The following is a 26632-nucleotide window of genomic DNA, read 5'->3' as shown; positions in this document are numbered from 1 at the left end:
TTCAGTATTCACTACAGCATTCTAATATGGTTAATGCAATTAACAGACATGTATGGCAGGCTTAATCTAGCCGGAAGGATAAAGAAAGAACAGTTTTTTTTTTTTTTTATAAAAAATACTAACAATGAACCAAATTGGCTATAAAAACAGTTATAACTGGTCTTGTACATGCTATTAAAGCATGATTAATCAAAAACATACTTTAATGCAGCAAATTAAGAGTAAATGACTATAAATAAAACCTGCTAAATGTGTAAATAAAAACATAATCACATTCACAAAACAATAAATGCAGTCAAGAGAAGACTGCAAATGATTTACCTTGAAAGCAGTCATTCTTTGAACAGTCAACACAAAAACACACAGTCCCCACAAGGAAGGCACTATGAGCCTCCGCAGTGATGTGGATCACTTGTCCCTCTACCCAGGGGTGAGAAAAGGTTACTGCAAAACAATGCTGGCAAAGGATAAAAGCAATCCTTAAAGTTGCCTGAATGATGGCCCTTCACTACAGCTTGTGCTCCAGTGTTTTTTCAGGAACTCCCACTAGAAAGGAATGTAGAGGATCAAGTCCAGCAGGGGAAGCCTTAATTGTTAGCATACACAAGAGTAAGAAAAAAGAACCAAGAAAAAAATAACCATATACATTAGGGAAACTCGTTTTAATCTGAAAAATCCGCAATAATCCACCTCCCATCAACCACAACCACTTCTGAATACAGATGGGATTAAGGTTAAACCTTGTGCAACAGTACATACAAGAATACAAAGGTGGGGAAGATGAAGACTAACAACTTCCATTATAAAAGATAAATTTTGTAAGAAAGGGTACAGCTTGAGGGACTCTGACTATGATTCATCTGTGATCTATTAAGAGCACAATGCATGGTATACTACTGATGCAGCATTTTTGTTCCCATACAGCTTAAACCCTGTAACACTTACATTTATTTTAAAATTAATATATTTTAGTTACACCAATATGGAACTGCATAAATTCATAAAAGATGTATAAAAATAAGTATCTGCAAAGACAATCAAATAGATCCGTTTAAAGTCTAAAAACAAAATATTTTAAGTAAATATAAAACCTTACTGATTCTGATAATTCTCAAAAAAAACAAACAAAAAAAAAACAAACAGAAAATATACATTATATATGCTTAATCTGATTTCAAACCAGTAAAGTGACACTACACATAATGTTACATGCTGGTTGCTCCATGGCCATAGTAAGTAAAGGCAATAAGGCAACAGCCTACAAGACAGCCTTGTTTCATACAACCCAATGGTTCAGAACCATCATAGCTTGGTTATTATATGCTGTGATCAGGTTAGTGTAATCAGCCATGTAAACCATTATTAATTGTACTAGATGAGTGGCACTGCAGCTTAGCTTTAATTTTTTTTTAGTCCTATTCCCTTTCCATGTAGTGCTTTGCTGCTGTATATGGCATTTTAATATTACTGATATATGGAAGACTGTACCACAGCCAATAACTTCAAGACTTAGTACTTCCCTTTAGCAGCTCATTATTAAAAATGCATTTAAAAATTAAGTATTTGTATAAAATTCCTAGTCATGGCTCTCAAAGCCTCACATGCTCCATCATATTTCTCGATATTCTTCCAGTTATTGTTTTTCTTTAGAATATATATCCAGTACAGTACTTGTCCATGTGATGAAAAGTTAAATCCTGTGTCACATGGCAGCTTTATCACTGTAGAATGGTGTGACATGGAATACATAGCAGTGTGTACAGACTCGAACAGGTTTCATCTGACCATAGCGAGGTAATGGTGCAGAATGGGAAGAACACCGTGAGCAGAAAATCTAAAAAAAAAAAAAAAAAAAAACGGTCAAATTAGAGTTTTGTTTTCATATTTTTACAGGAAAGAGAACAGGACTGAAACATCTGGTAAATTATTTGTTCAGAGTCTCTGTAATGAATGTGTATTCTTCAATTAAGCCCAATGATACTGAACTCACCTTAGCAATATAAAAATGCATATCTTTTACAATATGTGCCAACATTGTTGGCTCCTCTCTACCTTAAAAAGAAAGTAAAGAAAAATTGTCACCATAGTAAATTGCTTAATAACTCCTGATATTTGCACCAGTAGTGAGACAACACCAATGCATTTCAAAAGTCTGTCTTGCAAGGACACTGAAAAGATCATGAATGTCTGTTATGCTTTAGTAAGGAAACACCGTGTCATGTTATGATTTTTTGTAAAATTGTATTTACATTCTGATGATAGAACTGGCACTCATATTTACGTAGACAGGTGTAAATCTGGTCGGGTACATGGGAAATGTGCCTTCTCTTCCTGTCAGTAGAAAGCTGAGACATACATACTTCTTGGATTCAGATGTATCAACTATCTACTCCAAAAATGTTTAAGCAGAAAATTCATAGTGATGGAGGACTCTTAATATGCAAATAAAGGAAAGCAGTTCTGCTAAATGCAGTACTATTGGAAATAGATGTTAGGTCCATATTCACCATCAGATGTCTTCGACAATACAGTTGTGTGTAAGGTATTCAGCAGAAACCATAAGACTGTATTTTAATTATCCACGTCCATCCATTTCACTTTATGGGGCTTGATCTCTCACTAAGCACTAATATGGCAAACAGCTGAAGCTCACCCCCCCATAATCTACAACTGTTCATTTTCTCCTTGGATTGAGTTTGTCTGACTGATACTCCAAGAAGGGGAACCTTCCCCCTAGTCAGGAAGAGGTATTGGCATCAGGGCATCAAGTAGGTTCTATAAGGAGAGGAGGTGACAATTTGGAAGGGAGAAGGTGGGAGGGTTAGCCAAGTGGAAGGGCATGGATTATCAAGATCCAGTGTTATGGTTTGCAGATAACGATCATATCTTATGTAGTCCCTCCACTTCACTGTAAGGCACAGCTGAGATCCTGGGTGATATAATGACAAAATGCCATGGAGTACAGTGGCCCCAAAGAAAACCTAGATACTATAACAGTTAGGAACTATTCTAAAGCAAATTGCATCCTATTAAGCAACAGTTTCTCAACATTCATGGCTCCTCCAAACTCCAAGGACACAACTATCTATGCAGAATAATTTACAGAAACCCTGCTCAAACATGTAAATGGCTGCATTGAGTCTGCTGTACATTATAGAAGTAAGCCTAGATCTAACAACAAAAACAAACTCCACTAGTGGAATCCTTATCTTAACAAGTTATATAACAAAAAAATTCATGGGAAAAATCAGAAAGAGCAACTCTCACAGAGACAAAATCCCTCTCACTCAAGTTAACAAGAAGCAAAGATATCTAATAAAATACAAAAATGGCAATTTTCAAGTCAAGGTAGCCTCCCAGGCTAAGGACAATCACAAGGCCTTCTTCAGCTATGTCAGGAACCTTAACGGTAACAACTCAGCAGTGTGCAGAACTGGTGGCAAATGGCACAACCTTCACTGACCAGGATGACATAGCAAATCTACTGGCTGATAAATTTAGCTATAAAGTCACCTTCCACTCCCTTCACCACCTACTGTGAAATTCCTTCTAGAACATCTTCCCTAACTATCAACAGGAAACAGGTCCTGGTGGTGCCCGATAAGGTGAAAAACACTACTTCAACGGACCCCAACAATACCCCTTGCTTGCCTCCTAAATAGCCTAAAACATGACCTAGCAGGACCATCTGAGTCACTCCAACTACAGCTTCAAAACAGATACATACCAGGTGAATGGAGGGCTGCAATAGTCATCCATCTTCATAAGGGGGAGGGGCCATGAACTGACATGGGAACTACACACCCACCAGTCTAACATGCAAAGTCATGGAACGAATTATCATGGAAATGATCAACAAGGACATTGGCAACCTACAGACACTGGAACTACCCCAGTTGGGCTATATTAAGGAAGGTATTGCCTACTCGTCCTGGTAGACTTCTTCAAGAAGGTCACCAAGGCTATGGATGAGGAAAAACAGTGCACACCACCTATCCTGACCTGGCCAAGGCATTCGATACGAGACTCCAACTCGGGTCTTGTTGATAAACTCTCAGAAACTAGCCATAAATCCCTACACACCACGATGGATTGCTGACTGGCTCACAGATAGGACCAAAGAAGCCAGGATCAGTGAGAATACCTCTACCAGGAGACCAGCCACCAGCAGAGTACCCTAGAGCTCTGTGTTTGGCCTGCAACTGTTTGGCATCTACTTCTCGGACATCAAGGCTAATGTGAAAGGCCTCTGGCTCACCGAGTTCGCAGATGACTGTAAATTGGGAGCCATCATAGATTCCCCATACAGCACCACCATCCTACAAGAGGGTCTAACACAAACAAATGATTGATGCCAAAGTCACTGATTAAAACTCAATGTGAAGAAATGCATTAAAATGCCCTGTGGGAAATCGTCCACCCAAGCTAATTACTTATTCGATAAAACACCCCTAAGAGTTGACCAGATAGTTAGGAATCTGGGAACATATGAAGACAATAACCTGGCCTTTGACCAACATGTAGCCAAAAGACTAAGAAAATTATTCTAGGTCACCCAACTCATAAGCAAGGGTATGGCATATCCAGGTCCATGGAAGTTACAGTAGTATTCTATTTAGCCCTTATCAGACCAATCATTCAGTATAATGCCCCCTTTGGCATGCACCTAACCAGGCACTTGCAACAGCTGGAATACCCTCGAAGAGGTAGGAATTCCCTGTTCTATACAGACTGCCTTAATGCCCTATCTTTGTACTCAGTCTCCTACAGGTTACCGAGAAGCAATCTATACCTGGCATATAACACATCCTCAGATCTAGCTTTGATGGATCTCTGGCACATCTGCAAAACAAACAGCACCAGAAACACAAGATCCAAGGACCTGAACTTTGTCTACAACACAAAAGTACAGTTTTGTACCTACCATAAATGTAGATGTCCGAACAGGTTAGCATCTGCAGTCATAACAAATGGGTTGTCCTGTCAGGCAGCCCTTCGGTCGGCCGGATTCCAAAGTCTGGGTCCGGCTTCGGCTGATGTCGCACTCCACCCGACTTCATCTCTGCTGGTCTTCGGGTATAAAGGCATCAGCCGACGCCATTTTCCTCAGTGTTTCTTGCCCCAGATGCCAGTTGCCCTCTTGGAAAGCTAAATTTTGGATAAATGCCAATGTTTCCAAAAGAAATAGAAGGCAAACACAAAAAATAAGCATGTATGTACATATATACAAACAAATACACCATAAGAGACTCCCCCCCAGCTAGCTAATAGGAGGGTAAATACCCTAGGAGTACCACAGAGGGGAAGGAGGGAGGGTAATCCTGACTGCAGATGCTAACCTGTTCGGACATCTACATTTATGGTAGGTACAAAAAGTACAGTTTTGTACCTACCATAAATGTAGATGTCCGAACTGGATAGCATCTGCAGTCATAACATCTGGGTTGTCCTGTCGTCAGGCAGCCCTTCAGTCGGCCGGATTCCAAAGTCCGGGTCCGGCTTCGGCTGATGTCGCACTTCACCCGACGTCATCTCTGCTGGTCTTCGGGTATAAAGGCATCAGCCGACGCCACTTTCTTCAGTGTTTCTTGCCCCAGATGCCAGTTGCCCTCTTGGAAGGCTAAATTTTGGGTAAAAATGCCAATGTTTCCCAAAGGATAGAAGGCAAACACAAAAAATAAGCATGTATGTACATATATACAAACAAATACACCATAAGAGACTCCCCCCCACCAGCTAGCTATTAGGAGGGTAAGTACCCTAGGAGTACCACAGAGGGGAAGGAGGAGGGTAATCCTGACTGCAGATGCTATCCAGTTCGGACATCTACATTTATGGTAGGTACAAAACTGTACTATGTCCTTCATGGATGCATCTGCAGTCATAACAACTGGGTAGAATACCATAGCCAACTAGGGGAGGAGGAAGAATAGCTTATGGTGTGGTTAGGATCCCTTGCAGTACAGCAGTGGCAAACACTGCTCGGGATCTGGAATACAGAGGTAAATTATAATGCTTGGCAAATGTATGCACGGAGGTCCAAGTAGCCGCCTCAATAATGTCCTTGGTTGCCACTCCTCGTAAGAAGGCTGTGGTAGTGGCTGTTGCTCTTGTAGAATGAGGTCGTATGTTCTGTGGAATTGGTTTTCCATGGAAGGAGTAACAGAATCGTATGCAATTTCCTATCCATTTGGAGATTGTCTGTTTGGAAATTGCTTTTCCTTCCCTTCCTGTTGCATAGGCTACAAAAAGCTGGTCAGTTTTCCTGTTACTTTTTGTTCTGTCCAGGTAGTAGCGTAGCTGTCTGTGTACATCCAAGGTATGCAGTATTCTTTCCCCTCTGTTTTGTGGGTTGGGGAAGAATGTAGGTAGGTGGATTGCCTGGTTTAAGGACACTCTGGATACCACCTTAGGCATAAATGTAGGATTAGTCCTCATGGACACTCTGTCTTGGTGGAAGATTAGGAAGGGATGTACTGCCATTAGGGCCTGAAGTTCAGAAACCCTCCTTGCTGAGGTTATTGCCAGTAGGAAAGCAGTTTTCCATGAAAGATGCTGTAGGTCTGCTGTTGCTGCTGGTTCAAAAGGTGCGAGTGTCAACTTTTCTAGCACAAAGTTCAAATCCCAAGCTGGCAGTGGTGGTTTCCTAGGAGGTTTTACATTCTTGATCCCTCTGAGGAACTGCCTGAGTAGAGGATGTGAGAAGACAGGTGGATCAAACCTGTATTCTGCTGAAATAGCTGATTCATGTATCTTGATGGAGGAATAGGACAGGCCTGTATGTAGAAGCTCTGCCAAGTACTCCAAAATGTTAGCCATATCTATATTCGACACATCCTTCCCTCTTTCAGCACTCCAAATGACAAACCTTTTCCATTTCCCTGCATAGTTCCTTCTTGTTGAAGGTCTGCGGGCTTCAAGGATAATGTCTTTAACCCTTTGGGAGAGATCTGGAATAGTTGCTGCTATGTGATGTGCCATGCAGTCAGCTGCAACGTTTTTAGGTTTGGATGCATGATGCTGTAGTTGTTCTGAGTTAACATCAAAGGCATCAGGGGTATTGACCACATTTTGTTCCGAGACATGCTCCTCAGCAATGGGTACCAGTGTTGTCTTGGCCAGTTTGGAGCTATCAAGATTATCCTTGGACGTTCCTCCTTGATTTTTAGTAATACCTTGTGTATCAAGGGAAGAGGTGGGAATGCATATGCTGTCAGGCCTTTCCAGCTGAAGGAGAGCGAATCCACTTTCGATGCAAGTGGATGGAATGTCCTTGTGCAGAATTTTTGAGCTGGTGGTTGAGAGGGAGCGAATAGATCTATCTGTGGCATTCCCCATTTCTTTGCGATGGTCTTGAAGATGTCCGGGTGTAGCATCCATTCGTGAGCATCTGAGGTGGTTCTGCTTAACATGTCTGCTAGAGTGTTCTCCTTTCCCGGTACAAACATTGCCTGTAACTGGATGTTGTAGCTGAGTGCCAGGTTCCAAAGGTCCAAAGTCATTCTGCATAGGGGGTATGAATGAGTGCCTCCCTGTTTGTTGATGTACCACATGACTGTGGTGTTGTCTGTCCTTATCATCAAATGGCCTTCTTTGAGGAATGGTCTGAATTTTTGGATTGCCAGTTTTACTGTCAGCATTTCTTTTAGGTTGATGTGCAGGTGAAGCTGGTCCTGCGTCCACAATCCTTGCATGCATTTGTCCAGCATGTGAGCCCCCCATCCTAGGTCTGAGGCGTCTGTTGTGATGGTTTGGCTTGCTTGATATTTGTGAAAGGGTAAGCCTGGGTTTGACTGGCATGCTTGAGCCCACCATAGGAGCTCCTGTTTTAGGCATGGAATTAGTGGGATTTCTGTTTCTAGGCTGTGCCTGTGTTGGGACCATAAATTCTTTAGGTACCACTGTAGTTTTCTCATATGCAGTCTGGCATGTGGAACCAAGATTATGCATGATGCCATGAAGCCCAAGGCCTGCAGAACTTTTCTTGCTGTTAGCTTGCTGTGGTTTGTTAGTGCCAAGAAGTAAAGAGGGAGATCTTTTGTTTTCTGCAGTTAGGAATGCCATTTGTTTTACTGTGTCCAATTCCGCCCAAGAATGTCTTGTTTGGGATGGAATCAGCCTTGATTTTGCAAATTGACTGTGTATCCCAGTGCTTGTAGCAAGTAAATGACCCTTTGTAAATCTGTTGTCAGCTTGCTTTTGTTGTCCCCTTGTAGCAGGCAGTCGTCCAGGTATGGATAAATTTGGATTCCCTGTAGTCTGCAGTGGCGATTACTGATGCCAGGCATTTTGTGAATACTCTGGGCAGTAGATAAGCCAAAGGGCAATGCTGAGAATTGATAGTGCTCTGATCCTGCAAGAAATCTGAGGTATCTTCTGCAAATTGGTCGAATGGGGACGTGCAGGTATGCCTCCTTGAGATCTAGAGTTACCAGCCAACACTCCTTGCCCAGCATGGGAAGAAGTTGCTGTAGGGTCAGCATCTTGAATTTTGGGACAATGATGTATGTGTTTAAGGTGGACAGATCGAGAATAGGTCTCCAACTTTTTCCTTTCTTGGAACTAGGAATAGTCTGGAGTAGAATCCTTTGCCTTGTTCTGTTATTGGTACTCTTTCCACAGCTCTCATCTTTGTTAATTGCATTATCTGCTGTAGAGCTTCTGTTTTTGATTTGGAGGTAGGTTTGGCATTCCTCTTTTGACTGGTATAGTGTGGAAGTGGAACCGGTAACCTTGGTCTATGGTTTGCAAAATCCACTTGTCTTTTGTGATATAGTGCCAGTTCTTTGAAAATAAGGTTAATTTTCCGCCTAAGGGTGCTGCTATTTGTTCCCTGGTAGGCGGAGTTAGAAACAAGTCACTGTGATTGCCCTGTTGTAGTGGTAGTGGCTGTGCCTGTGGCTCTGTTATTACCTTGCCACTGTCGTCCTCTGTAGGCACCCCCTCTGGATTGATTTCTGCCTCTGGAACGTCTATTCCTGCCCCTTTGAGATCTTGTGGAGTCAGGAAAGGACCAATTTTTGGCAGGCCAGTTCCTGCTAAACCTTGGGGGCTGAACCTGCAAGAAATCTTTAACCGTTTGTACAGATTTTGCCTTTTCTTCCATTTTCTTCATTACCTGCTGGGCAGGTGTACCAAACAAACTGGTCTTATCCATAGGAGCATCTAGTAACTTAGCTTTAACATGATCCGGTAAAACTTGTTCCTTCAGCCATGCATGTCTTCTTATCACTGTGCCAGTCATGGCTGATCTAAATGAAGCCTCCAGTGCATCATAGCCACATTTTAAGGAATGGTTACTAACCTGTTGTATGTTATTTACCATTTCTAATAGATTTTTCTTATCTATAGAGTCATCAGAGGATAGCTTTTTAGTTAACTGATCAAGCATAAACTCTTGGTATTGTATCATGTGAAACTGACAGTTTAAAGCTCTAGCTGAGAGAGTAGCAGAGGTGTAAACCTTTTGCCCCATCTGTCTAAAGACCTGGCTTCCCTTTCAGAAGGAATAGGGTTTTTGCTGTGGTTGAGGCTACTGCCTTAGGGCCCTGGGATATAGTTTCGGGTCTGCAAGAGGGGCCTTGTATAGGTGATGATGAGTGTCTGGCACCCTGTAAAATCTATCTGGTTTGGCAGGTGCTGGAGGTAAAGAATCTGGTGCAGTGCAAACATCATTAAATGCATCGTCCACAACAGAGAGGACAGGAGGTATAGCTAAGGGCCTGTGTTGTGGTAGGTGCAGAAAAGTCCTAAGTCTTTTCTGGAGTCTGAAAAATCCTGTTCCTGCCATTGGAAATGTTCTCTCATGGCATGTAAGGTTTCCCCAAAGGAGAATTCTTCTGGTGGGGAAGCAGCTGGAATGGATTCTTCAGCATCTGAGTCCTCAAAATTGGAGAAAGGAGCCTCTGGCTGGTCTGTAATATCTGAGTCTTCCGCAGAATCATCAGAGGACACTGCCGAGGGGCTCTGCTCTAGGTCTCTTTTCTGGGGGCTGAGAGGCCCTGTCTGGGTGAGACTGAGATCCCCTAATTAAGGATATTAAATCTTCTGCCAGAGTAAGCATTTGTGAACTAGAAGTGGGCCTGGTTGAGGGGGGTTTAACAGGCACTGACTTAGTAGATTTGGCTGCTTTAGCCCTGGCGAAGGCCTTAATAGACATGGCTGCAGGAGGCCTAGCAGCACCACGTGCTGGGGTAGAGACATCCAAAGGGATGGTGTCTGATAAGTCACTAGTAACCACTGTAGTAGGTAAAATTTCTGAGGCCGATTCAAGTAAGGTAACCGGAACCTCAGTAGTAGTCATTGATTCGGCTGTACTCTGATCAGTTTTCTCGGTTTCGCCGAAACCGAGACACTCGGTTTGCTTAACCATGGTTTCGGCGAAACGCGGACCGCGAGTGTCGGTCTTTTCTTTGCGTTTTTAACAATTTGGGTAGTCGGAGGATCCGGCGGCATAATGTATGCAAATTCAGAGCGAAAAACTGTTCAGCAAACTCCGACCGACGTCTAAGCGTTCGTTGGTTGAAAGAAGCACAGGCCGAACAGGCTGCTACGTCGTGGTCTGGGCCTAAACAAGGCAAACAGTAAGAGTGGAAATCTTTATGAGGTATTTGTTTCCCACAAGTTAAACAGTTATTGACTTTTTCTGACATCGGCTGAGGCAAGAAAGAGTCCCCAACGGGGTACTTAGCTTTTAGAAGTCTTCGAAGGAGTATTCGGTAGTAGTAATCTCTGGATCTGACCGACCGGCACTTGCGAACAGCTTCTGCTTCGGGGGCCACGCGGCAAGAAAGACTGAAGAAAATGGCGTCGGCTGATGCCTTTATACCCGAAGACCAGCAGAGATGACGTCGGGTGAAGTGCGACATCAGCCGAAGCCGGACCCGGACTTTGGAATCCGGCCGACCGAAGGGCTGCCTGACGACAGGACAACCCAGTTGTTATGACTGCAGATGCATCCATGAAGGACATCTGTACTATGTCCTTCAAGGTAGCATCTGCAGTCATAACAAATGGGTAGAATACCATAGCCAACTAGGGGTGGAGGAAGAAAAATTATGGTGTAGTTAGGATCCCTTGCAGTACAGCAGTGGCAAACCCTGCTCGGGATCTAGAGTATAGAGGTAAATTATAATGCTTGGCAAATGTATGCACGGAGGTCCAAGTAGCCGCCTCAATAATGTCCTTGGTTGCCACTCCTCGTAAGAAAGCTGTGGTAGTGGCTGTAGCCCTTGTAGAATGAGGTCTTATGTTCTGTGGAATTGGTTTTCCATGGTAGGAGTAACAGAATCTTATGCAATTCCCTATCCATTTGGAGATTGTCTGTTTGGAAATTGCTTTTCCTTCCCTTCCTGTTGCATAGGCTACTAAAAGCTGGTCAGTTTTTCTGTTACCTTTGGTTCTGTCCAGATAGTAGCGTAACTGTCTATGTACATCCAAGGTATGCAGCAGTCTTTCCCCCCTGTTCTGTGGATTGGGAAAGAAGGTAGGTAGGTGGATTGCCTGGTTTAAAGACACTCTGGATACCACCTTAGGCATAAATGTAGGATTAGTTCTCATGGAGACCCTATCTTGATGGAAGATTAGGAAGGGTTGTACTGCCATTAAGGCCTGTAGTTCGAAACCCTCCTTGCTGAAGTAATTGCGAGTAGGAAATCAGTTTTCCATGATAGATGTTGAAGTTCTGCTGTTGCTGCTGGTTCAAATGGAGGCAGTGTCAATTTTTCTAGCACAAAGTTCAAGTCCCATGCTGGTAATGGTGGTTTCCTAGGAGGTTTTACATTCTTGATCCCTCTGAGGAACTGCCTGAGTAGAGGATGCGAAAAGACAGGTGGATCGAAGCTGTATTCTGCTGAAATAGCTGATGCATGTATCTTGATGGAGGAGTAAGACAGGCCTGTATGTAGAAGCTCTGCCAAGTACTCCAGGATGTTAGCAATATCTATGTTCGACACATCTTTTCCTCTTTCAGTACTCCAAATGACAAACCTTTTCCATTTTCCTGCATAGTTCCTTCTTGTTGAAGGTCTGCGGGCTTCAAGGATAATGTCTTTAACCCTTTGGGATAGGTCTGGGTTAGTTGCTGCTATGTGATGTTCCAGGCAGTCAGTTGCAATGTTTTTAGGTTTGGATGCATGATGTTGTAGTTGTTCTGAGTTAACATCAAAGGCATCAGGGTATTGACCACATTCTCCCCGAGACATGCTCCTCAGCAATGGGTACCAGTGTTGTCTTGGCCAATCAGAGCTATCAGGATTATCATTGGACGTTCCTCTTTGATTTTCAGTAGTACCTTGTGCATCAAAGGAAGAGGTGGAAATGCATATGCTGTCAGGCCTTTCCAACTGAAGGATAGAGAGTCCACCTTCCATGCAAGTGGGTGGCATGTCCTTGTGCAGAATTTTTTGAGCTGGTGATTGAGTGGGGATGCGAATAGGTCTATTTGTGGCATTCCCCATTTCTTTGTGATGGCCCTGAAGATGTCCGGGTGTAGCATCCATTCGTGAGCATCCGAGGTGGTTCTGCTTAACATGTCTGCTAGGGTGTTTTCTTTTCCCGGCACAAACATTGCCTGTAACTGGATGTTGTAGCTCAGAGCCATATTCCAGAGGTCCATAGTCATTCTGCGTAGGGGGTATATGAATGCGTGCCTCCTTGTTTGTTGATGTACCACATGACTGTGGTGTTGTCTGTCCTTATCATTAAATGGCCTTCTTTGAGGAATGGTCTGAATTTCAGTATTGCTAGTTTTACTGCCAGCATTTCTTTTTGGTTTATGTGCAGGTGTAGCTGGTCTTGAGTCCACAATCCTTGTATGCATTTGTCCAACATGTGCGCCCCCCAGCCTAGGTCTGAGGCGTCCGTTGTGATGGTTTGGCTTGCTTGAAAGTTGTGGAAGGGTAAGCCTGGGTTTGACTGGCATGCTTGAGCCCACCATAGGAACTCCTGCTTCAGGCATGGGATTAGTGGGATTTCGGTTTCTAAGCTGTGCCTGTGTTGAGACCATAAATTCTTTAGGTACCACTGTAGCTTTCTCATATGTAGTCTGGCATGTGGGACCAAGATTATGCATGATGCCATGAAGCCCAAGGCCTGCAGTACTTTTCTTGCTGTTAGTTTGTTCTGCTTTGTTAATGCCAAGAAGTAAAGAGGGAGTTATTTTTGTTTTTCTGCAGTTAGGAATGCCATTTGTTTTACTGTGTCCAAATCCGCACCCAAGAATGTTCTTGTTTGGGATGGTATCAGTCTTGACTTTTGTAAATTGACTGTGTATCCCAGGGCTTGTAGTAAGCAAATGACTCTTTGTAGATCTGTTGTCAGCTTGCTTTTGTTGTCCGCTTGTAACAGGCAGTCGTCCAGGTATGGATAAATTTGTATTCCCTGTAGCCTGCAGTGAGCGATTACTGATGCCAGGCATTTTGTGAATACTCTGGGTGCAGTAGATAAGCCAAAGGGCAATGCTGAGAATTGATAATGCACTGATCCTGCAAGAAATCTGAGGTATCTTCTGCAATTTGGTCATATGGGGACGTGCAGGTATGCCTCCTTGAGATCTACAGTTACCAGCCAACACTCCTTGCCCAGCATGGGAAGAAGTTGCTGTAGGGTCAGCATTTTGAATTTTGGGACAATGATGTATGTGTTTAAGACGGACAGGTCGAGAATAGGTCTCCAACTTTTCTCTTTTCTTGGTACTAGGAAGAGTCTGGAGTAGAATCCTTTGCCCTGTTCTGTTATTGGTACTCTTTCCACAGCTCTCATCTTTGTTAATTCTGCTATCTGCTTTAAAGCTTCTGTTTTTTTATTTGGAGGTAGATTTGGCATTCCTCTTTTTACTGGTAAGGTGTGGAAGTGGAACCTGTAGCCTTGGTCTATGGTTTGCAAAATCCACTTGTCTTTTGTGATACAGTGCCAATTTTTCAAAAATAAGGCTAACTTTCCGCCTAAAGGTGCTGCTATTTGCTCCCTGGTAGGCGGTGTCAGAGCCAAGTCACTGTGATTGTCCTGTTGTAGTGGCAGTGGTTGTGTCTGTGCTTGGTTATTGCCTTGCCACTGGCATCCTCTGTAGGCACCTCCTCTGGATTGATTTCTGCCTCTAGAGCGCCTATTCCTGCCTCTTTGAGATTTTGAGGAATCTGGAAAGGACCAATTTTGGCAGGCCAGTTCCTGCTAAACCTTGGGGCTGAACCTGTAAGAAATCCTTAATTGTTTGTACAGATTTTGCCTTTTCTTCCATTTTCTTCATTACTTGCTGAGCAGGTGTACCAAATAGACTGGCCTTATCCATAGGAGCATCTAACAGCTTTGCTTTAACATGATCCGCAAGACCTGTTCTTTCAACCATGCATGCCTTCTTATCACTGTGCCAGTCATGGCTGATCTAAATGAAGCCTCCAGTGCATCATAGCCACATTTTAAAGAATGGTTACTAACCTGTTGAATGTTATTCACCATTTCTAAAACATATTTCTTATCTAAGGAGTCATCAGAGGACAGCTTCTTAGTTAGCTGATCAAGCATAAACTCTTGGTATTGGATCATATGAAACTGACAGTTTAAAGCTCTAGCTGAGAGAGTAGCAGAGGTGTAAACTTTTTCCCCATCTCTAAGGACCTAGATTCCCTTTCAGAAGGAGTAGGGTTTTTTGCTGAGGTCGAGGCTACTGCCTTAGGCCCCTGGGATATAGTCTCAGGATCTGCAAGTGGGGCCTTGTATAGGTGGTGATGAGTGTCTGGCACCCTGTAAAATCTATCTGGTTTGGCAGGGGCTGGAGGTAATGTATCAGGAGCAGTGCAAACATCATTAAATGCATCATCCACAACAGGCAGTACTGGAGGAATAGCTAAGGGCCTATGTTGTGGTAAGTGTAGGAAAGTCCTAAGCCTTTTTCTTGAATCTGAGAAGTCTTGTCCCTGCCATTGGAATTGTTCTCTCATGGCATGTAAGGTTTCCCCAAAGGAAAATTCCTCTGGCGGAGAGGCAGATGGGATGGATTCTTCAGCATCTGAATCTTCATATGTAGACAAAGGAGCCTCTGGCTGGTCTGTAATGTCTGAGTCATCAGCAGAATCATCAGAGGACACTGGTTCGGGGGGCTCTGCTCTGGATCTCTTTTCTGGTGGCTGAGAGGCCCTGTCTGGGTGTGATTGGGATCCCCTAATTAAGGATATTAAATCCTCTGCCAGAGTAAGCATTTGAGAACTAGAAGTGGGCCTGTGTGAGGGAGGCTTAACAGGCACTGATCTAACAGTTTTGGCTGCTTTAGCCCTGGCAAAGGCCTTAATAGACATGGCTGCAGGAGGCCTAGCAGCACCACGTGCTGGGGTAGAAACATCCAAAGGGATGGTGTCTGATAAATCACTAGGAACCACAGTAGTAGGTAAAATTTCTGAGGCCGATTCAACTAAGGTAGCAGGGGCCTCAGTAGTAGTCATGGATTCGGCTAAAGATTGACCGGTATTCTCGGTTTCGGCCGAAACCGAGACACTCGCGGATTGCTTAACTGTGGTTTCGGCCGAAACCGCGGACCGCGAGTGTCGGTCTTTTTCTTTGCGTTTTTTAACAATTTGGGTAGTCGGAGGATCCGACGGCATAATGTACGCAAAATCTGAGCCGAAAAACTGTTCAGCAAACTCCGACCGACGCCTAAGCGTTCGTCGGTTGAAGGAAGCACAGGCCGAACAGGCTGCTACGTCGTGGTCTGAGCCTAAGCAAGGCAGACAGTAAGAGTGGAAATCTTTATGAGGTATTTGTTTCCCACAAGTTAAACAGTTATTGACTTTTTCTGACATCGGCTGAGGCAAGAAAGAGTCCCCAACGGGGTACTTAGCTTTTTAGAAGTCTTCGAAGTAGTATTCGGTAGTAGTAATCTCTGGATCTGACCGACCGGCACTTGCGAACAGCTTCTGCTTCGGGTGCCACGCGGCAAGAAAGACTGAGGAAAATGGCGTCGGCTGATGCCTTTATACCCGAAGACCAGCAGAGATGACGTCGGGTGGAGTGCGATATCAGCCGAAGCCGGACCCAGACTTTGGAATCCGGCTGACCGAAGGGCTGCCTGACGACAGGACAACCCATTTGTTATGACTGCAGATGCTACCTTGAAGGACATTAGTACATATGCTAGAGACACAGATCTGGCTCTCAAAGGATCCCTGCGCTATGGAATAAGCTCCCCATTTATGTGAAGCAGAGTTCACCCCTAACCCTATGCAAACAAAACCTTGATTACTGGATAGGAAATTGCAAATTCAACCCCCCGTTCTGACCCCCATGTCTCTGATGGATAGATGTCAACAGTTAGCAAATCAATTTCCATCAAACATACCCCCATAACCCTTAGCTACCTCATTAGCATACCCCACAATGTATGCATCCAAGGAACTCAAAGCCAAAGTCAAGAATTACCACAAATGGCTAAGGGTCAGGACAAAGTGCAAGCTTCTAGGAATCATTAAATATGACCATCTAGAAGTGTCTTCTTACTCCTAAAAGTTTCTTGCCTGCAGTACTCCAAATTAAATTATCACGTTTACCTATGATTATGCCATCCTCCCCTTTCTGAAGCATAAATCATGGGTTGTTCTTTTTTAAAAAAGCATTATTCAAAGATGAATAAGTTCAGTAGCTATGAAAAAGTCTTTTCTGATATGATTATTACAGTCAAACAGCTTGAGTTTTCATAGTCACTAAAACAGTTAGTGGGGTCCATTGTGCAAGATTCTGATTGGATGAAAGCCATAGGTTCATAGGTAAGTACTAGGCTATCTGCTCAAGGGCATTTATAAGCCTAGCCAGAGTGTTTTGGCTTTCACCACCCCCTTAGATTAGTTCCCTGTGCCTCTGACAAGCACAGCCATTAGTTCCCTGCTCCTCTGTCCAGCAGAGCCACTGCAGTGATCCCCGAGGTACATTTTCTGTTTCCCATCCACCCGTCAAGGTTTCTCTTGAAGAGTGCTAGTGAGGGGCTCTGCCAGATGTATACTGGAATCTTATTCCAAAGCACGGGGAGTCTCTGGGTCAGGAATCTATCCCCTCCAGCACGTCCTATTTATCATTGTTGTAAGGTTTATACCCCTAGAGCGTGTGGCTCCCGGGGATTTGTTTTTTTTTTAGGTGGAGCATATCCATCAATTCTGGGTTGGACATGGCCTTGTATGTCAAGCAGAGATCACCTCTGAGTAAGCGGTATGCAACAGAGTACAGCTGGAGTTTCTTTAGTCAGGCTGCATAGGTCATCTGTTTGAGGCCAGTAATCCTCTTGTTGAGGTACTTGTGGTCTTTCCAGCTGTTGCAGGTGTCTTGTAAAGTACATCCCAAATGGGGCATTGTATTCTATAATGGGTCTAATAAGTGATGAGTAGAGAGGCACAATAGCCTCCTTTGTTCTGGATGAGAACCCTTTTGAGATTAGGTGGGCCACGTAGAAGGATTTTCTAACCACCTTGGCAATATGATTATCAAAGGAGAGATTGCTATCTACTTGGGTCCCCAGATCCCTTATTACTTTTTCTGTATTTAGGGGATTACCACCTATGTGGTAGTTCGTGGGTACTTTGTTTTTTTCAAAGGGGATGACTATGCACTTTTTGGCATTCAGCTTGAGGCCATGATTTTGACACCAGGTATCCGTCTCAGTGAGACCCTTCTGGAGGGTGTCTGTATCAGCCGGAGAATCAATTATAGTCCCTAGTTTGCAGTCGTCTGAGAACTTGGTCAGCCGAAGTCCTCCTGTGCTTGCCTGTACCTCTGAGAAGTAAATATCGAACAGGAGGGGTCCTAGGACTGAGCCCTGGGGGACGTCACTTGTAATCGGTTTAAGAGTCAGACCTAGAGTCTGCAACTTTCACTGTGTGGGTTTTGTCCATGAGCCAATTAGCAACCCATCACGTGACATAGGGGTTAATGTTCAGGTTGGTGAGTTGTCTATAATACCAGAATGGGGAATGATGTTGAAAGCCTTTGCGGGGTCTAGGTAGGCTGTGTGGACCTCCTTACCCACATCTAATGCCTTGGTAACTGTTGAAAGTCCACCAGGTTTAGGAGGCATGCTCTGCCCTTAACAAAGCCAAACTGGGTGGGGTCCAAAGTTTGGAGGTTCCCAGTGTCTCTGTTAATGAGTTCCATGATGATGCGCTCCATAGCCTTGCAGACCAGGCTAGTCAGGCTTATAGGGCGATAGTTCCCGAGGTCCATTTGTGGCGCCACCTTTGTGGAGTGGGATAACTGTTGCTGTGCGCCACTCTGTGGGTATGTAGCCTGTAGAGAGGCTGAGTTTGAACAGTGTGTTTAGGTGAGGGGTTAGTATATTTTGGAGCTCTTGTAAGACACAGCCTGGGACACCATCCAGTCGTCCCACTGAGGCTGTGTTTTTGGCATTGGATAGGGCTGTTTTAACCTGAGTGTCGATGATTACTGGGGCCTTGCATTCTTCTGGTATGGTTATGGGCCTTTTAGGGGGTTGAGAGGGGTGTGAAGTTTGCACTGAACCTGTCTGCCAAAATGTTGGCAATATAAGCCGGTTCAGTGTATTTTGTGCCATTCTGCACCAACTCAGAGCAGATCTGAGAGTTTCCACTTAGGTCCTTGACATAGCTAAAGAACACTTTGTGGTTGTCCTTGGAGTCCTTGGCAATTTTTCTTTTGAAGCTAGCCTTGGATGATTTAATGAGGGATCATAGTTTCTTGCTGATACTGATCAGGGATGTCTTTCCTTCTAGGGATTTTGCGCTTATCTGTACTAGTTTCCTCCTTCTATTGTAGAGCCTGTTTATGGCAGGGGTCCACCAGACTGGTTTCCTTTTCGTGGAGGAGTGAGTCATGGTTTTACTTGGGATAGCAAGATCCATGCATTCCTGCAGATGACCATAGAGTGCCTTTGTATAGGTTTCAGCAGCTTGGACAGCATTGTCCATTGGCGTGGGGGCTGTGAACCTTTCCACCTCGGTCTTAAGCAACGTGAAGTTTGCTTTTGAAAAGTTTTTCACGGTGGTTTCCTTGATTGGGGTTGGGGGCGGAATGAGAATATCCAGAGTGATTAGTCTATGGTCTGATCTAACCAGCGAGGGGTTGACGTCAAGTGTGGAACACCGGTCGCCCATGCTGGTAATGACCAGGTCCAATATGTGGTTTCATCTGATGGGGGTGTTGACCAGTTGATCCAGGGTGGTCGAGTTTATAAATTCTAGGAAGCATTGGTCAAGGGAGTTAGTACTTGAGTAGTTCTCCCAGTTAATGTTTGGGTAGTTGAAATCACCCAATATTAGGGTGTTTAGTAGGGCCTTCATATTTCCCAGTGTCTCCAGAAATGTGGAATGGGGGTCCTGGGTCATGGTGGGTGATCTGTTGCAAGCTAAAATTTGGATTGCAGTTTTGCCCGTTGTTAGTTGCACTTGGATGATCTCAGATGCATCGTGCTGCGCCACTAACCTGGAGGTGTGAGTATCCTTGATGAATACGGATACACCCCCACCTTTTGTGTTTCGGTCCAGGTTCTGTGGCCGAAAGGTATGGTATGAGTTATAGCCTGGTAGTGCTGGGGTGCTCTCTGGAGCCTTAAAACAGGCTTTTGTTACTGCAAAGATATCTATGTTCTCCATACTGAGGAGTGCCTCAAGTGAGTGCATTTTGAGGTTTAGACTTCTGACGTTGAGTAGCATTACCCTCAGTTTTTGGTTACTTGTGCTATTTACGGTGGTGGGTTTGTCTTTTGAGCCTTGCCTAAAAAAGGCACTATGGGGGCGGCAAGAGCCTTTGCCAGTATTCAAAAGCCTAAGGGTGACAGGTGCAAGCCATCACTTGCGAAGCAACGTGGCTTGTTGAGCATGTCATCCCAGGCAGATAGATACTGGATCCCCTTTGAATTGCACCAGAAACTTAGCCAATTGTTGAAGTTGATAATTTTTTTCTTTATATTGTGGCATCATTCTTGGTGACAGTAGGATGCTACTCAGGGTCAGGGTCATATCTGCCTGGGCTACATAATCAGAGAGCTCTTCCATGTCTCTTTTCATGTAGTCCAGGGAGGTACATCTCAGGTCATTCACACCAACATGTACAATGACAGAGTCATATTTGTACTTGTTCTGGAGTGACCTGAGTGCTTTGTGTTATGTGGCGGATCCTGGTGCCCGACCGGCAGCTAACTGTAACCTTTTCCTTCTCCAGTCTAGTTAGTGGGACATCAGTGTGCCTGACTATAGAGTCACCTATTACTATTGTGTTGGGTATGTTATTTTGCCTTAAGGGCTGTGACTGTGTGGCACACTGATTATGTGAAGTATGTGTTTCATGATTGGTGATGGGTTGCGGAGGTTGCTTGGATGTCTGCTTTGGAGGTCTCTGTTGCTTTTGCAGATATTTATTTAGAGCCTCCGAGTATGTTTTCATGTATTTATGTGTGTTATTTGCCTGTGTTGCTTTGTTAGGTCTATGTGAGACTGGTGGTGTTTTGCAAGTATTACCCTTCTCCTCTTGACAGTCAGTTACAGTCTGGGGTTGAGGGAGCTTTGCCTCCAGTCCGGCTGTACAATTGCATCTCTCGCATATATTAGTGTTTGGTGGTAGGAGGAGAGGGTTGTCTGTGTACATGAGGCAGTTGTAACATTGCCACAACATGCCCAGATTCACCAGTTGGACTGGAGAGTACACCAGAAACTGCCTTTTGGACATGCCTGAATAGGTAGAGTGAGCTGTTTTTCCGACTGACTGGTGTGGACGAATAGAGAGCCTTGTCCTTCTGGACAGTATTAGGGGGGCTAATGCTAGGGGTATTTAGTGCTTGTTATGAGTTTTAAGCAAGTGCTGGGCTGTAAAATGAATGGCTTGAGTGCTAAAGTTGAAGGTTTGTCTAATTCCAAGGGAAAAACTGAAGAGTAGACTTCGTGGAGTTGGGAATAATTTAACCCTAGATAACCCGCACTGCCTGACTCGCAAAACCCTGCACAATCGTTTTTTATATCAGAAAGATTAGAGAGAGAAATTAGCCCAAATAGGCCAGTAAAAAAAGAAGTAATGTACTCACCATAACGTTCCATCTGAGTAGGTAACTTCATTTGTCAGCAACCTGTGGGTATCGGATCCGATTCGGATCCGAGCCGGCAGCTTTCCTAGCAAAAGATCCGAGCTCCAAGCTCCTCCCCCTACCTATAATACCCTGCTACCTCCCTCTAGTCCTCAGATCGAGTTTGCCATAGTATCACAGAATACTACAATAACAAAAAGAAAAACACCTGAAGATCCTAACCAGATGTCATCTGGGAAGTGAAACACAATAATCCTTCAAGGACGAACTACAGGTTAGGGGGACTGAGGGAGGGTTGGTTGCTGACAAATGAAGTTACCTACTCAGATGGAACATTATGGTGAGTACATAACTTCTTTATCTGAAGTAGTTAACTTCATTTGATCAGCAACATGTGGGACAGAGTCCCCAGCTACCAACAACTTGGGAGGTCCTCATGGAAGGATATTCCAGAGCACTGCAGAGCCAAAAGATGCCCTTCCTCTGGATATCAGAACCAATTTATAATGTGTAATGAAAGTATGAGAGGAAGCCCAAGTAGCTGCTGAACAAATGTCATCCAAAGGGACCCTCGACCAGAAGGCCGCAGAAGTAGCCACAGAACGGGTAGAATGTGCCCGAACCCGAACGGGCTCAGGTCGACCAGAGATTCTGTATGCGAGAAGAATGCATTGGGAAATCCACCTAGATAAGGTTACCTTTGTCACTGGTTTACCCAAACAGGACTTAGCAAATGAGACAAAGAGTTGTTCCGATTTTCGAAAAACAGCCGTTCTGTGTAAGTAAAATCGCAACTGTCTATGTACATCCAGACAATGAAGTCTATACTCTCCTTTGTTGTGATAATTAGGAAAGAAGACAGGCAGATTGATGGATTGGTTGATGTTGGCTTCGGAAGCCACTTTAGGCAGAAAGGAGGGATTAGTCCCGAGGGAAACTCTGTCTTTATGAAAAATGATGTATGGAGGCTTACTACAAAGAGCCTGAAGCTCCGATATCCTTCTAGCTGAGGTAATAGCAATCAGGAAGGCAGTTTTCCAAGATACATGCTTTAAGTCGACCGAAGCTGCAGGCTCAAAAGGGGGACCAGTCAGAGCCTGGAGAACTAGGGTTAAATCCCATTGAGGAACTGCATCCTTAACAGGGGGTCTTAAAAGAAAGGTACCTTTCAGGAAGGTCTTGCAGATCTTAGAGGAAGCTAGGGGGCCAAAATTGTTTCCAATGTAGAAGTGGGAAATAGATGCCAATTGAACTTTAACAGTTGAAGAACTAGCCCCCTGATGAAAAATGTGGGATAGAAAGTCGAGGACTGCTGGAATAGGAGCCGTAAAAGGATCCAAATTCCTATGCTCCGGCCAGATAGAAAAACGCTTCCATTTACTCTTGTAGACTTTCCTGGTAGAAGGCTTATGAGCGGCCACCAGGATAGCCTTAACTGAGGATGAGATACCAGGAGTCCTAGCCATTAACGGAAGTGGATCAACCAAGCCAAGAGCTTGAGGTTGTCCAGGGTGGGGGGGTTTCAATCCCAAGGGATGAGAAATCAGATCCGGAATGGGATCTAAGATCCAGGGAGGATGCACTAGATGAGACCGTAGGCATGAGAACCAGGTTTGACGAGGCCAGAATGGGGCTATGAGGATAACTCTGCTCCCCAACCGACGAGCTTTCTGCAAGAATTTTGTCATCAACGGAAGAGGTGGATAAGCATAAAGAAGACCAGATGGCCAAGCATGAACCAGAGCGTCTCTGGAGGTTTACCCTGGTGGGGGAATTAGAGCGAAAAACTCGCTGCACTTTGCGTTTGAAGGTGACGTGAACAGATCGCAGCAAGGTTGGCCCCATCTGAGGAAGATCTGTTTCGCTACTAAGGGGTTCAGAGACCACTCGTAAGGTGAGAGGATAGTTCGACTCAGCTTGTCCGCTAGAATGTTTGACCGATCCGCTATGTGCATTGCTATGAGAAAGCGGTTGGTAGATATCGCCCATTCCCACACTCTTATGGCCTCTCGGCAAAGTGGGTAAGATCTGGTTCCCCCCTGCTTGTTGATGTACCAGACCACTGACATGTTGTCTGTTTGAATTGCAATAGTCCCTAGAGGAAGAAGGGCATGGAGAGCCTGCAACGCTAGAAGCACCGTCCTCATCTCCAGAACACTGATTTGCAAAAAGATCTCTGCGAGTCCACGTGCCTTGGATGGTTCTGCACATACAATGCCTTCCCTACCCAAGGCGAGACGCGTCCGTGGTCACTGTGACTTGGGGTGGGGATATGGAGAAGGGGCGCCCTTCCCGGAGGTGCCTGGAATGGAGCCACCAAAGTAGAGATTCTCTACAAACCCTGCTGAGGGGAACAGGGGAAGACAAAGGATGTCGTAGGATGGACCACTGGACCTGTAAGGTCCATTGAAGAATTCTCATATTCAAACGTGCGAGCGGTGACAGGTTGATGGCCACTGCCATGGACCCCAGAGCCCTCAGGACTAATTCCGCTGGAGGGGCCAAGGACTGCAGAAGAGCCAAAACGTGGAGGTTTAGGTTGCAGAATCTGTCCGTCATCAGAAAGACTTTGGACTGAATTGTGTCTATCCTGGCCCCTATGAAATCCAAGATCTGAGTAGGCTGAAGGGAGGATTTCTTGTGGTTGATCGTGATCCCTAGATGGTGGGCGAGATGTAGGAAATAGTCCCTGGCTGAACATAGTAGATGCCTGGTGGGGGTGGCTAGGAGCCAGTCATCTAGGTAAGGAAAAAAGTACAGTTTTGTACCTACCATAAATGTAGATGTCCGATAGGCATGCATCTGCAGTCCTTACAAATGGGTTGTCCTGTCGTCAGGCAGCCCTTCGGTCGGCCGGATTCCAAAGTCTGGGTCTGGCCTCGGCTGGTGTCGCACTTCACCCGACATCATAGCTGCAGTTATTCGGCTATAAAGGCATCAGCCGACGCCATTTTCCTCAGTGTTTCTTGCCCCAGATGCCAGGTGCCCTCTAAGAAGGCTAAATTTGGATAAATGCAAATGGTTCCAAATAGTAGAGAGCAAACAAAAAAAAAAGCATGTATGTACATATATACAAACAAATACACCACAATAGATTCCCCCAGCTAGCTACAAGATGGGCAAATACCCTAGGAGTACCACAGAGGGGAAGGAGGGTGGGTAATCCTGACTGCAGATGCATGCCTATCGGACATCTACATTTATGGTAGGTACAAAACTGTACTATGTCCTTCAAGGATGCATCTGCAGTCCTTACAAATGGGTAGAATACCATAGCCAAACTGGGGGAGGAGGAGAATAAGATTATGGTGTAGTTAAGATCCCTTGCAAAACAGCAGTGGCAAAACCTGCTCGGGATCCGGAGTATAAAGGTAAATTATAATGCTTGGCAAATGTATGCACGGAGCTCCAAGTAGCAGCCTCTAAAATGTCCTTGGTAGCCACTCCTCGTAAGAAAGCTGTGGTAGTGGCTGTAGCCCTTGTAGAGTGAGGCCTGATGTTTTCTGGAGTTTTCTTCCCATGGTAGGAGTAACAAAATCTAATGCAATTTCCTATCCACTTAGAGATTGTCTGTTTTGAAATTGCTTTTCCTTCCATTCCTGTTGCATATGCTACCAGTAGCTGGTCAGTTTTTCTGTTGCTCTTGGTCCTGTCCAGGTAGTAACGTAATTGTCTATGTACATCCAAGGTATGCAACAGTCTTTCTCCCTGTTCTGTGGGTTGGGGAAGAATGTAGGTAGGTGGATAGCTTGATTTAAAGATACCCTGGAGACCACCTTTGGCATAAAAGTAGGATTAGTTCTCATGGACACTCTATCTTGATGGAAGATCAGGAAGGGCTGTACTGCCATTAATGCCTGTAGCTCAGATACCCTTCTTGCTGAAGTGATTGCAAGCAGGAAAGCAGTTTTCCATGATAAGTATTGTAATTCTGCTGTTGCTGCTGGTTCGAAAGGAGGTAGTGTCAATTTTTCTAGCACAAAGTTCAAGTCCCATGCTGGCAATGGTGGCTTCCTAGGTGGTTTTACATTTTTAATTCCTCTCAGAAACTGCCTGAGCAGAGGATTTGAGAAGACTGGAGGATCCAAGTTGTATTCTGCTGAAATGGCTGATGCATGAATCTTAATGGAAGAATAGGACAGGCCGTTGTGGAAGAGCTCTGCCAAGTATTCCAGGATGTTAGCTATGTTTACCAGTGACACATTCTCTCCTTTCGCTGTACTCCAAATGAGATATCTTTTCCATTTTGCTGAATAATTTTTTCTTGTTGAGGGTCTGCGAGCCTCCAAGATAATGTCTTTAACCCTTTGAGATAAATCTGGGCTATTTGGTCTTATGCAATGTTCCATGCAGCCAGCTGCAGTGTTTTCAGGTTTGGATGCAGGGTTTTGAAGTTGTTCTGTGTTAACAGCAAGGGAACTAGGGGCAGAGGCCATATTTGTTCCCGAGACATACTCCTCAGTAATGGGTACCAATGTTGCCTTGGCCAGTCTGGAGCTATCAGGATGATCCTTGGGCGGTCTTCTTTGATCTTCAATAGCACCTTGTGCATCAAAGGAAGAGGTGGGAATGCATATGCTGTCAGGTTTTTCCAACTGAAAGATAGGGAGTCCACTTTCCAAGCAAGTGGGTGGTACGTCCTTGTGCAGAATTTTTTCAGTTGGTGATTGTGTGGGGATGCAAATAAGTCTATTTCTGGTAGTCCCCATTTCCCTGTAATGGTTTTGAAGATGTCCGGATGCAGCATCCATTCGTGGGCATCCATGGCAGTTCTGCTTAGGATGTCTGCTAGTATATTTTCTTTTCCTGGCACAAAAATTGCTTGTAACTGAATGTTGAAGCTCAGTGCCACATTCCAGAGGTTCATTGCCATCCGGCATAGAGGGTATGAATGTGTGCCTCCCTGTTTGTTGATGTACCACATAACTGTGGTGTTGTCCGTCCTTATCAGCAGTTGACCCTGTCGAAGAAATGGTCTGAATGCCTGAATTGCCAGTTTTACTGCCAGCATTTCCTTTTGATTTATGTGTAAGTGCAGCTGGTCTTGAGTCCATAAGCCTTGTATGCACTTGTCCAGCATGTGTGCCCCCCAACCGAGGTCTGAAGCGTCTGTTGTGATGGTCTGGCTTGGTTGAGTGCTGTGGAAGGGCAGTCCCTTGTTTGTTTGACAGGCCTGAGCCCACCATTGGAATTCTTGCTTCAGGCATGGAATTATTGGAATTTGGGTTTCTAGGCTGTGCTTGTGCTGAGACCATAAATTCCTTAGGTACCACTGTAACTTTCTCATATGTAGTCTGGCATGTGGAATCAATATTATGCAGGATGCCATGTAACCGAGAGCTTGCAGGACTTTTCTTGCTGTTAGCTGGTTCTGCTTTGTTAATGCCATGAAGTAGAAAGGGAGTTGCTCCTGTTTTTCTACTGTCAGGAATGCCATCTGTTTTGATGTGTCCAGATCTGCACCCAAGAAGGTTATCCTTTGGGATGGTATCAGCCTCGACTTTTTTATATTGACTGTGTATCCCAGGGCTTGTAGTAGATGAATGACCCTTTGCAAATCTTTTGTTAATTTGTTTTGTTGTCCGCTTGTAACAGGCAGTCGTCCAGGTA

At 44.6% G+C, this 26632-nt stretch overlaps 1 protein-coding gene across 1 annotated transcript in view; it reads right to left on the bottom strand.

The window, feature by feature from the left end:
• Positions 1-647: 647 nt before the first annotated feature.
• The window catches only part of ZFYVE28 (zinc finger FYVE-type containing 28), a 2243904-nt gene continuing 2217919 nt past the window's right edge, over positions 648-26632 (bottom strand). The window contains exon 14 of the mRNA XM_044062894.1: positions 648-1834. Coding sequence (XP_043918829.1) covers positions 1703-1834 — 132 coding nt within the window. The 3' untranslated portion in view covers positions 648-1702. The remainder of the gene's footprint in view (positions 1835-26632) is intronic.

Source organism: Protopterus annectens, chromosome 2.part1 (genome assembly GCF_019279795.1).
Source record: "Protopterus annectens isolate FY-2018-M chromosome 2.part1, PAN1.0, whole genome shotgun sequence".
In the NCBI taxonomy this organism is placed as follows: Eukaryota; Metazoa; Chordata; order Ceratodontiformes; family Protopteridae; genus Protopterus; species Protopterus annectens.
This window is presented reverse-complemented; position numbering and strand designations above follow the sequence as displayed.